The 12,426-nt window shown below is 37.7% G+C and overlaps 1 protein-coding gene across 5 annotated transcripts in view; it reads left to right on the top strand.

The window, feature by feature from the left end:
* The window catches only part of PIK3C3 (phosphatidylinositol 3-kinase catalytic subunit type 3), a 153,876-nt gene that overhangs the window by 124,035 nt on the left and 17,415 nt on the right, over nt 1-12,426 (top strand). For 3 of the 5 annotated variants that reach the window (XM_067699228.1, XM_067699227.1, XM_067699225.1), the window contains one exon: nt 11,590-11,758. The exons of 1 other annotated variant lie outside the window; for it this stretch is intronic. In XM_067699228.1, the coding sequence (XP_067555329.1) occupies nt 11,590-11,758 (169 nt within the window). Of the gene's footprint in view, nt 1-2,648; nt 3,195-11,589; nt 11,759-12,426 lie in introns of those variants that run through there. One more of the 5 variants, XM_067699229.1, reaches the window with a different exon arrangement.

Genomic DNA, 12,426 nt, shown 5'->3' with positions numbered 1-12,426 from the left:
GACTTCCCTTGGGAAATTGGTGAAGTCTGTGAACTTCCAAAAATACTGATTTCATTGTGTTTAGAGACCCTGAAGCACATTTTGGAATTCTGAAAATGTGTTTTTCAATCAAGAGCAATACGTAGGACTGTTTTAAACAGAAATGAAACCCCCCGTGTTGACATATTACATTTTATAATCTTAAATATGTACAACATAAAACCTGATCTTAACTTACTATGCATCTACTCATACATAACTGTAAAATACAAACAGATTTATAAGATAATGTTACAAACTAACAAAATTTAACCTAACAATATTAATGTGACAGAAAAGGAATACTGAAACTAAATTGCCACTTGCTAGTGTGAATATGGTATAGATAATATAGTGTGAGTTTCAATTCAGAGTGCTGTTAATGTCCTGTCCCATGCTAATATTCTTACACTACTTTCCTCGAACTGCTTCATAACCTTCATTTATTCCAGATGCTGTAATGTAATTTTCAAGGTACTCTGCTTCTGTTAGTATTAGCCTGCAACAATTAAAGTAGGTTTGTTGTTTGATACCAACCCAGTCAAAAACACTGAAATCATAGGACAGTATTAAGGAGTAAGGTAGCATCCAGATGATCCAGACTCAGCCTTTATTAATTTCATTATAGATCTTCACAGAAATGAAGACACAAAATTTTTAAAACATGACAATGTCTATAAGAACTATCAGGTTTCTAGAAGAAAATTTCTCACAGTAATGTTATTAAAAGTTGTCTAAGGGCTTCCCTGGTGACACAGTGGTTGAGAGTCCGCCTGCCGATGCAGGGGACACGGGTTCATGCCCTGGTCTGGGAAGATCCCACGTGCCGCAGAGTGGCTGGGCCCATGAGCCATGGCTGCTGAGCCTGCGCGTCCAGAGCTTGTGCTCCACAACAGGAGAGGCCGCAACAGTAGAGGCCCGCATACCACAAAAAAAAAAAAAAAAAAAAAAAAAAAAGTTGTCTAAGCTGTAAAGGTGAAATTGAGATGTCATTGGTTAAATAAATGCAGAATAGCCAACATTGCATACTCCTGTATGCTAGGCAATATTCTAGGTTTCAGGACTATAACAAAAATAAATGGAACAAGGTTCTTGAGTATAAGACTCTTAATGATTCATTAAAAGTTTAGTGTTGGGGAGAAAGAGGAGTGAACAAATAATTTCAATATACACCTCAGCTAAAGTGTTTTGATAGAAATAGGTGAGGTAGGAGCCTCATTAATAACTGCTTACCAAAAGCATGCTGATTTAGGTAGCCCTAGTGTGAGCTATAGGAAGCTTTTAGCTAACCTGTTACTGCCTTTGTTTTTTGGGGTGGGGAGACAAAACCACTTTTCAATTCTCCACAGGCTCCTTGCTATCTATATCTAATTAGAATTCCTTCTCATTTCACCTCCTCCATTTGTCATTTACTATACTAGATAGATCCAGATATATCCATTTAAAAAAATTCTTAAGAGACTATTGGGGAGGAAGAAATTTTCCTCTAACCTTCTAGTTTCTTCTGGCTGGTCTAAGAACTAAATTGACATGAGATTATTGACAGATTAACAGGAGAAAAACTAAAGTTTACTAACACATGTATATGGGAGAGACCCAGAAAAACTGAATAACTCACCAAAATGGCTGGAACCCTCACCTTAAATACCATCTTTTGCTAAAGACTAAGGAGGATGTTGGGGATAGTGGTTTGGCACCTCAAAGAAGGAGAGGCAATTGACAAGGAGATAGAAAAGCAAATGTTTGGTAAATGTTTGCTAGGCCATGCAGAGACAATAGGACACAAAGGAATTTTTAACAAACTTCGCTAGGTTCCTCCCTGTCTGCATACGTAGTTCATACTATAATTAATCTATGGTAATAGGTCCCTTCCTGGAACAGATCCTCTACTGACATTTTTTTAGGTAGCTGGGGGAAGGTCAAGTTTCATCCTTTTGGGCCTTGATTGGTTTCAGATCAAAAGTAATTTTCATGCCAGAAAGACATTTTGGGATGGCAAGTTTTGCTCCCCTATAAGACTTTAACCAATTCTCCAGTTTGAACAGAATATTTTAAACCTGGTATATCTTTTAAAAAAAATTAAGATAATTTCGATAAATGGAAAACTGGTATTCAGTGCAATAGTTACATTGATGATGGTGCAGGGGAACAAAATTAGCTACCCCAAAATGTTTCTGGCATGCAGTTTCAAGCTGAAAACAATCAAGGCCAAAAAGCCTCTGGAAGCACCTTTGACCTTGCCCCTAACTGCCTGAAGAATTTAGATAGAGAACCTATAACAGGAATAGAGCTATCACCAGAAATATCTGCAAAGAATACAGGCTAGGTGTGGTGGGCGAGACTCTTGGAAATTTAGAGTCCACTCTGTGTCCCATTGTCTCTGCAAGGCCTAGCAAACATTTGTTTCCCAAACATTTGCTTTTCCATCTTCATGCCTTCCTCACATTTGAAGTCCCAACTCCTACCCCAACATCCTCCTTTGTCTTTAGGTGAAGATGGTATTTAGGGTGAGGGTTTCAGCCATTTTGAGCAGTTACTTGGTTTTTCTGGGTCTCTTTCATGTTTACATGTTATTAAACTTTGGTTTGATTTTCTCCTCTTAATCTGTCTCATGTCAATTTAATTGTTAGACCCGCCAGAGAACCTAGGAGGGTAGAAGAAAATTTCTTCCTCCTGGACAATGGCTACTTTTTCTACAGCCAGGTGATGATAATGTTTAAATCTCTGGTTAGTTGTCATTATGAGCACTCATTTGTAAGCTGTTGTTTCTCTTTGTATATGAACTCCATGTCCCAAATTCAGTACACCTTCTGTCAACTCCAGGTAATTTGCAATATAGTTTTCTTTACTGTTGTGGGAAAATAGTGCCAGTATCTATCTTGAATTTTACTTAAATTTAATATTATTATTGCCTAAAATTTGTACTTTTTATTACCCAGCCTTGGCACATTTGAAGTTCTTTCTCATTTTCAGAGTTTTATAACATTTCCAGTTTAATGTATTATTTAGTTTTTCTTTGTTAAGAAAGATGCCTGAAGAAGTTGCAGAAAATAAGATTGCTTATCTCTTTAATATTTAATTTTACTAATTTCTGGCTGTTGTGATCTCAGGTATCAGGGACATTTTAAGCATGTTTAAAATGTATTTTTTTTTTTTTTCTCGGTACACGGGCCTCTCACTGTTGTGGCCTCTCCCGTTGTGGAGCACAGGCTCCGGACGCGCCGGCTCAGCGGCCATAGCTCATGGGCCCGGCCGCTCTGCGGCGTGTGGGATCTTCCCGGACCAGGGCACGAACCCGTGTCCCCTGCATCAGCAGGCGGACTCTCAACCACTGCGCCACCAGGGAAGCCCAATATTTATTTTTGAACAAAGTTCAGTATTTAAAATTTAGAGTGATTACTGTCTATCAAGTACTGTGTTAAGTATTAGCTATATTATCTCTTTTAATTCTTCCATAGAAGGTAATTATCAGTATTAACTTGTTTTGTAGTTTAGAAAGTGAACCTTAGAAAGGTTAAGCAACTTTATAAGGATCACGTACCTGATCAAGTGAGATGTGAAAGTGTTTTAATAAAGGGCCATTATGCTCCTGACTCAGAGTGCCTGCCAGGGCATCACTGTTACCTGGGACTTTGTTACCACAACTAGAGTCAGTTCCATGCCCATTGTTGTTTATGTTTCCAACAGTGACCTAATGATGGTGTATAAAGTTCACAGATAACAGTGTTAATGCTCAGAGGAAGGCATAGACAGAAGGGTATAGCTTAACATTTTAACTGGATAGAGTCACTATCAAAAAATATTTTGCAAGATGGCAAAAGTGTGTAAAAACTCAATATATGTGCCTCAAGAACAATGGCTTGTGCCATTGAAGGAAAGAAATCGAAGCTTCCCCAAAAATGATGGAGGATAGGTTTCCACATAAAACAGGTCAGAATGCATTACAAGATAAATGAGAGTGGGCAGGTTGCATTAGGGAAATTTTGAGTTGGCTTTTTAAATGAATTCATTTCTTTTTTTCTTTTTTTTTATTGGTTCACATGGCTTTATTGGATGAAAATAAGTAAAATGAGCAAAAATAAGAGAGTTGTTAACAAGAATTTTTGCAAAATATTTCAAGCACATAGCTACTACATCAGTAAAAGTACTGAACAATTCATTTGGATAATGTCGCAATCATGCTCCTATAGTTATAATAAGAAAATAAATTCTGAACATTAAGAAAATAAATCTCATTTCATATTTCTCTCAAGTTCTAATAAGGTAATGGCTATTTTAATTCATATGTATAGATGCAAATGCATTACACAGAAAAAATATATTTGTTGTAACTTATCAGCCTATCTTGATCTCATTTATAACTGCATACTTGATTTTATTATTAAGATTTTTAAAAATAAATTCCCTCACTAAAATATGTGAAAGAATTATGATAAGCCACTTTAGGAAGGCTTTTAACTATTTGGGGTTGTTATATAATAATCATCACCATAATGTTTTAGAGATTCAAATTCTAAGGAAAAAAATAACTTGTGTATATAAGCAAAAGCTTTTTTTAATTTTTAAATTTTATTTTATTTATTTTTTTATACAGCAGGTCCTTATTAGTCATCAATTTTATACATATCAGTGTCTACATGTCAATCCCAATGGCCCAATTCATCACACCCCCACCCCCACCCCCCGCCGCTTTCCCCCCTTGGTGTCCATACGTTTGTTCTCTACATCTGTGTCTCAATTTCTGCCCTGCAAACCGGTTCATCGGTACCATTTTTCTAGGTTCCACATATATGCGTTAAAATACGATATTTGTTTTTCTCTTTCTGACTTACTTCACTCTGTATGACACTCTCTATATACATCCACGTCTCAACAAATGACCCAATTTTGTTCCTTTTTATGGCTGAGTAATATTCCATTGTATATATGTACCACAGCTTTTTTATCCATTTCTCTGTCGATGGTCATTTAGGTTGCTTCCATGACCTGGCTATTGTAAATAGTGCTGCAGTGAACATTGGGTGCCTGTGTCTTTTTGAATTATGGTTTTCTCTGGGTATATGCCCAGTAGTGGGATTGCTGGATCATATGGTAATTCTATTTTTAGTTGCTTTAAGGAACCTCCATACCGTTCTCCATAATGGCTGTATCAATTTACATTCCCACCAACAGTGCAAGAGGGTTCCCTTTTCTCCACACCCTCTCCACCATTTGCTGTTTGTAGATTTTCTGATGATGCCCATTCTAACTGGTGTGAGGTGATACCTCATTGCAGTTTTGATTTGCATTTCTCTAATAATTAGTGATGTTGAACAGCTTTTCATATGCTTATTGGCCATCTGTATGTCTTCTTTGGAGAAAGGTCTATTTAGGTCTTCTGCCCATTTTTAGATTGGGTTGTTTGTTTTTCTAATATTGAGCTGCATGAGCTGTTTATATATTTTGGAGATTAATCCTTTGTCCATTGATTAGTGTGCAAATGTTTTCTCCCATTCTGAGGGATGTCTTTTAGTCTTATTTATGCTTTCCTTTGCTGTGCAAAAGCTTTTAAGCTTCATTAGGTCCCATTTGTTTATTTTTATTTCCATCACTATAGGAGGCGGATCAAAAAAGATCTTGCTGTGATTTATGTCAAAGAATGTTCTTCCTATGTTTTCCTCTAAGAGTTTTATAGTGTCTGGCCTTACATTTAGGTCTCTAATCCATTTTGAGTTTATTTTTGTGTATGGTGTTAGGGAGTGTTCTAATTTCATTCTTTTTTTTTAAAATTTATTTATTTAATTTATTTATTTTTGGCTGTGTTGGGTCTTCGTTGCTGCGAGCAGGCTTTCTCTAGTTGCAGTGAGCAGGGGCTACTCTACGTTGCAGTGTGTGGGCTTCTCATTGCAGTAGCTTCTTGTTGCAGAGCATGGGCTCTATGCACGTGGGCTTCAATAGTTGTGGCTCACAGGCTCTAGAGCACAGGCTCAGTAGTTGTAGCACACTGGCTTAGTTACTCCGCGGCATGTGGCATCTTCCTGGACCAGGGCTCAAACCCGTGTCCCCTGCGTTGGTAGGAGGATTCTCAACCACTGTGCCACCAGGGAAGCCCCTCTAATTTCATTCTTTTACATGTAGATGTCCAGTTTTCCCAGCACCACTTATTGAAGAGACTGTCTTTTCTCCATTGTATATCCTTGCCTCCTTTGTCATAGATTAGTTGACCATAGGTGTGTGGGTTTATCTCTGGGCTTTCTATCTTGTTGCATTGATCTGTGTTTCTGTTTTTGCACCACTACCATATTGTCTTGATTACTGTGGTTTTGTACTATTGTCTGAAGTCAGGGAGTCTGATTCCGCCAGCTCCGTTTTTTTCCCTCAAGACTGCTTTGGCTATTCGGGGGCTTTTGTGTCTCCATACAAATTTTAAGATTCTTTGTTCTAGTTCTGTAAAAACTGCCATCGGGAATTTGATAGGGATTGCACTGGATCTGTAGATTGCTTTCAGTAGTATAGTCATTTTCACAATATTGATTCTTCCAATCCAAGAATGTGGTATATCTCTCCATCTGTTTGTATCATCTTTAATTTCTTTCATCAGTGTCTTATAGTTTCCTGCATACAGGTCTTCTGTCTCCCTAGGTAGGTTTATCCCTAGGTATTTTGTTCTCTTTGTTGCAGTGGTAAATGGGAGTGTTTCCATAATTTCTCTTCCAGATTTTTCATCATTAGTGTATAGGAATGCAAGAGATTTCTGTGCATTAATCTTGTATACTGCAACTTTACCATATTCATTGATTAGCTGTAGTAGTTTTCTTGTGGCATCTTTAGGATTCTCTATGTATAGTATCATGTCATCTGCAAACAGTGACAGTTTTACTTCTTCTTTTCCAATTTGTATTTCTTTTTCTTCTCTGATTGTCGTGGCTAGTACTTCCAAAACTATGTTGAATAATAGTGGTGAGAATGGACATCCTTGTCTTCTTCCTGATCTTAGAGTAAATGGTTTCACTTTTTCACCATTGAGAATGATGTTTGCTGTGGGTTTGTCATATATGGCCTTTAGTATGTTGAGGTAGGTTCCCTCTAGGCCCACTTTCTGGAGAGTCTTTATCATAAATGGATGTTGAATTTTGTCAAAAGCTTTTTCTGCATCTATTGAGATGATCATATGGTTTTTATTCTTCAGTTTGTTAATATGGTGTATCACGTTGATTGATTTGCGTATATTGAAGAATCCTTGCCTCCCTGGGATAAATCCCTCTTGATCATGGTGTATGATCCTTTTAATGTGTTGTTGGATTTTGTTTGCTAGTGTTTTGTTGAGGATTTTTGCATCTATATTCATCAGTGATATTGGCCTGTAATTTTCTTTTGTTGTAGTATCTTTATCTGGTTTTGGTATCACGGTGATGGTGGCCTCATAGAATGAGTTTGGGAGTGTTCCTTCCTCTGCAATTTTTTGGAAGAGTTTGAGAAGGATGGGTGTTAGCTCTTCTCTAAATGTTTGATAGAATTCACCTGTGAAGCCTTCTGGTCCTGGGAGTTTGTTTGTTGGAAGATTTTGTATCACAGTTTCAATTTCATTACTTGTGATTGGTCTGTTCATATTTTCTGTTTCTTCCTGGTTCAGTCTTGAAAGGTTATACCTTTCTAAGAATTTGTCCATTTCTTCCAGGTTGTCCATTTTATTGGCATACAGTTGCTTGTAGTAGTCTGTTACGATGCTTTTATTTCTGCAGTGTCTGTTGTAACTTCTCCTTTTTCGTTTCTAATTTTATTAATTTGAGTCCTCTCCCTCTTTTTCTTGATGAGTCTGGCTAATGGTTTATCAATTTTGTTTACCTCCTCAAAGAACCAGCTTTTAGTTTTATTGATCTTTGCTGTTGTTTTTTTTTTTTGTTTCTAATTCATTTATTTCTGCTCTGATCTTTATGATTTCTTTCCTTCTACTAACTTTGGGTTTTGTTTGTTCTTCTTTCTCCGGTTCCTTTAGGTGTAAGGTTAGATTGTTTATTTGAGATTTTTCTTGTTTCTTGAGGTAGGATTGTATAGCTATAAACTTCCCTCTTAGAACTGCTTTTGCTGCATCCCATAGGTTTTGGATCATTGTGTTTTCATTGTCGTGTGTCTCCAGGTATTTTTTGATTCTTTGATTTCTTCAGTGATCTCTTGGTAATTTAGTAATGTACTGTTTAGCCTCCACGTGTTTGTTTTTTTTTTACGTTTTTTCCCTGTGATTCATTTCTAATCTCATAGTGTTGTGGTCAGAAAAGATGCTTGATATAATTTCAATTTCTTACTTTTCCAAGGCTTGATTTGTGACCCAAGATGTGATCTATCCTGGAGAATGTTCTGTGTGCACTTGAGAAGAAAGTGTAATGTGCTGTTTTTGGATGGAATGTCCTATAAATGTCAATTAAATCTATCTGGTATACTGTGTCATTTAAAGCTTCTCTTTCCTTATTTATTTTCGTTTTGGATGATCTGTCCATTGGTGTAAGTGAGGTGTTAAATTCCCCTACTATTATTGTGCTACTGTCAATTTCCTCTTTTACAGCTGTTAGCAGTTGCCTTATGTATGAGGTGCTCCTATGTTGGGTGCATATATATTTGTAATTGTTATATCTTCTTCTTGGATTGATCCCTTGATCATTATGTAGTGTCCTTCCTTGTCTCTTGTAACATTCTTTATTTTAAAGTCTATTTTATCTGATATGAGTATTGCTATCCAGCTTTCTTTTGATTTCCATTTGCATGGAATATCTTTTTCCATCCCCTCACTTTCAGTCTGTATGTGTCCCTAGATCTGAAGTGGCTCTCTTGTAGACAGCATATAGATGGGTCTTGTTTTGTATCCATTCAGCAAGCCTGTGTCTTTTGGTGGGAGCATTTAATCCTTTCACATTTAACGTAATTATCGATATGTATGTTCCTATTACCATTTTCTTAATTGTTTTGTAGGTCCTTTTCTTCTCTTGTGTTTCCCACTTAGAGAAGTTCCGTTAGCATTTGTTATAGAGCTGGTTTGGTGGTGCTGAATTCTCTTAGCTTTTGCTTGCCTGTAAAGCTTTTGATTTCTCCATCGAATCTGAATGAGATCCTTGCTGGTAGAGTAATCTTGGTGTAGATTCTTCCCTTTCGTTAACGTATACCATGCCACTCCCTTCTGGCTTGTAGAGTTTCTGCTGATAAATCAGCTGTTAACCTTATGGGAGTTCCCTTGTATGTTATTTGTCGTTTTTCCCTTGCTGCTTTCAATAATTTTCCTTTGTCTTTAATTTTTGCCAATGTGATTACTATGTGTCTCAGTGTGTTTCTCCTTGGGGTTATCCTGTATGGGACTCTCTGCACTTCCTGAACTTGGGTGGCCATTTCCTTTCCCATGTTAGGGAAGTTTTTGACTATAATCTCTATAAATATTTTTTCTGGTCCTTTCTCTCTCTCTTCTCCTTCTGGGACCCTTATAATGTGAATATTGTTGTGTTTAATGTTGTCCCAGAGGTCTCTTAGGCTGTTTTCATTTCTTTTCGTTCTTTTTCTTTATTCTGTTCCACAACAGTGAATTCTCCCGTTCTGTCTTCCAAGTCACTTATCTGTTCTTCTGCCTCAGTTATTCTATTGATTCCTTCTAGTGTAGTTTTCATTTTAGTTATTGTGTTGTTCATCTCTGTTTGTTCCTTAGTTCTTCTAGGTTTTTGTTAAACATTTCTTGCATCTTCTCGATCTTTGCCTCCATCCTTTTTCCAAGGTCCTGATCATCTTCACTGTCATTATTCTGAATTCTTTTTCTGGTAGGTTACCTATCTCCATTTCATTTAGTTGTTTTTCTTGGGTTTTATCTTGTTCCTTCATCTGGTACATAGCCCTCTGCCTTTTCATCTTGTCTGTCTTACTGTGAATGTGGTTTTTGTTCCACCAGCTGCAAGATTGTAGTTCTTGTTGCTTCAGCTGTCTGCCCTCTGGTGGATGAGGCTATCTAGGATGGTTGATGGGAGGAACTGGTGGTGGGTAGAGCTGACTGTTGTTCTGGTGGGCAGAGCTCAGTAAAACTTTAATCTACTTTTCTGCTGATGGGTGGGCCTGGGTTCCCTCCCTGTTGGTTGTTTGGCCTGAGGCGACCCAACACTGGAGCCTACCTGGGTTCTTTTGTGGTGCTAATGGCGGACTCTGGGAGGGCTCATGCCAAGGAGTACTTCCAAAAACTTCTGCTGCCAGTGTCCTTGTCCCCATGGTGAGCCACAGCCACCCCCGCCTCTGCAGGAGACCCTCCAACACTAGCAGGTAGGTCTGGTTCAGTCTCCCCAGGGTCACTGCTCCTTCCCCTGGGCCCTGATGCACACACTACTTTGTGTGTGCCCTCCAAGAGTGCAGTCTCTGTTTCCCCCAGTCCTGTCGAAGTCCTGCAATCAAATCCCACTAGACTTCAAAGTCTGATTCTCTAAGAATTCCTCCTCCCATTGCCGGACCCCCAGGTTGGGAAGCCTGATGTGGGGCTCCGAACCTTCACTCCAGTGGGTGGACTTATGTGGTATAAGTGTTCTCCAGTCTGTGAGTCACCCACCCACCAGTTATGGGATTTGATTTTACTGTGATTACACCCCTCCTACCGTCTCACTGTGGCTTCTCCTTTGTCTTTGGATATGGGGTATCTTTTTTGGTTTGTTCCAGTGTCTTCCTGCTTATGATTGTCCAGTAGCTAGTTGTGATTCTGGTGTTCTTGCAAGAGGGAGTCCATTTCTTCATTCAACAATGATTGCTTAGTATGTGCTAGAAACTATTCTGAGGCTGGGGAAACAGCAATATACAAAATGCATAAGTCCTTGCCTTGGTGGTACTTAGATTGTAGAATCCAGGGTGTTACTTTTAGTGTTATAATGTATGCCTACTTTATACCTACTTGTAAATCAAAAGATGCTTTATGATTTCAGTGGTGAATCATTCTCTAAAGTGATTGATCAGTCACATTCTTACACATGTGACCTACGAGTTTAGATGACTGCTCAAGGGTTTGTCTTCTTGGGCACTATAGCTGTATTCAGCCCTTGACAGAGGTGAATACTGTGCTTGGTTTCCTAGTCTGCAGCTAATGAGTAACACAGATTAGTTGGAAATGATTCAAATGAAGCTAACAATATAATTTGAAATTTGGGGGGATGTTTTTGAAGGTGGGGAGAATAGTGATAAGTTAAAGGAAGGATTCATCTCAGGAATACTTAAAGAAGTGATCTTCCTTTAGCATAAGAAATTTGCTACAAGATACTAATTTCTACTGATAACCTTTAAAAGTTGTCCAGCCTTTAGCTATCTTTGGTTCTGGAGATCTAAAAGTAGGATTTAAATTTTAAAATATTACTGTGGGATGATTTTAAGTATAGTTTCATCAGAATGAATGTGAGCTGAAGGGAAATAAAATATGCTCTGAAGGCCACTCCCTAGCCTGTGGATACAGGATCAGACAATTTAATAGACTTCATCATGAACTAATATTCTTTATGAAGAGACACTGCTTTACCAATTATATGACATATCTATTTCCCAGTTCCTTAATATAAAATTCTGGAAACAAATGAGTTTTTTATCAACATCCAGGCAAACTCTTCCACATAGACTTTGGATATATTTTGGGTCGGGATCCAAAGCCTCTTCCTCCTCCTATGAAGCTGAATAAAGAAATGGTGGAAGGAATGGGGGGCACACAGAGCGAACAGTACCAAGAGTTCCGAAAACAGTGTTACACAGCTTTTCTCCACCTTCGAAGGTAAGTTGATTTGCTTGACATAGAGAATTTTGGTAAATTGATTTCACAGAGCAAGAAAAATATTTGTTCAAATGTATACATTCTTTAGCATCACTCTTTTTAAAATGACACAGGCAGCAGTATTTTTTAATGTACATTTGATAACTATTTTGATAAACAGTCTGATATCAAAGGAAAAAGACAGTTTCTTGCTTTCTCACTAATTATTTGACTGCTAAATCCCACCAAGTGGGAAGCTAGCATTACACAAGAATGAAGCATTTAGCTCACTTGGAGTGATTAGTCAAGTAATTTTTATTTTTTAGCACCTTTATCAACCTTAGTTTGGAGCATTCCGAAACAGTTGAAGAATAAACGTTACGTATTATTTTGTCTCTCTTCAGCACCTCATCAGTCATTCTGCTTAAAAAAAATGTTGATTTTTTTCTCTATCCCTTTTTCTCTAAGGCCACTGTATCTCTGCTTCCTTCATCCAAATTTACTTAGGACTGGACATCATATATCATCAGGAAAAAGATAAATTAAAAGTCATGTTTGTTAAATTCAGGACATGGCTCTGATGGTTAGTCAAAAATAATGGATCATTTTATTCTAACTCCATTTTCAACTTAACTATGCAAAATGAATATTCTTAGTCCACCAGAAAAATCCCAGCTCAGGAGACACCT

Source organism: Pseudorca crassidens, chromosome 12 (assembly GCF_039906515.1).
Source record: "Pseudorca crassidens isolate mPseCra1 chromosome 12, mPseCra1.hap1, whole genome shotgun sequence".
NCBI lineage: Eukaryota > Metazoa > Chordata > Mammalia > Artiodactyla > Delphinidae > Pseudorca > Pseudorca crassidens.
This window is presented reverse-complemented; position numbering and strand designations above follow the sequence as displayed.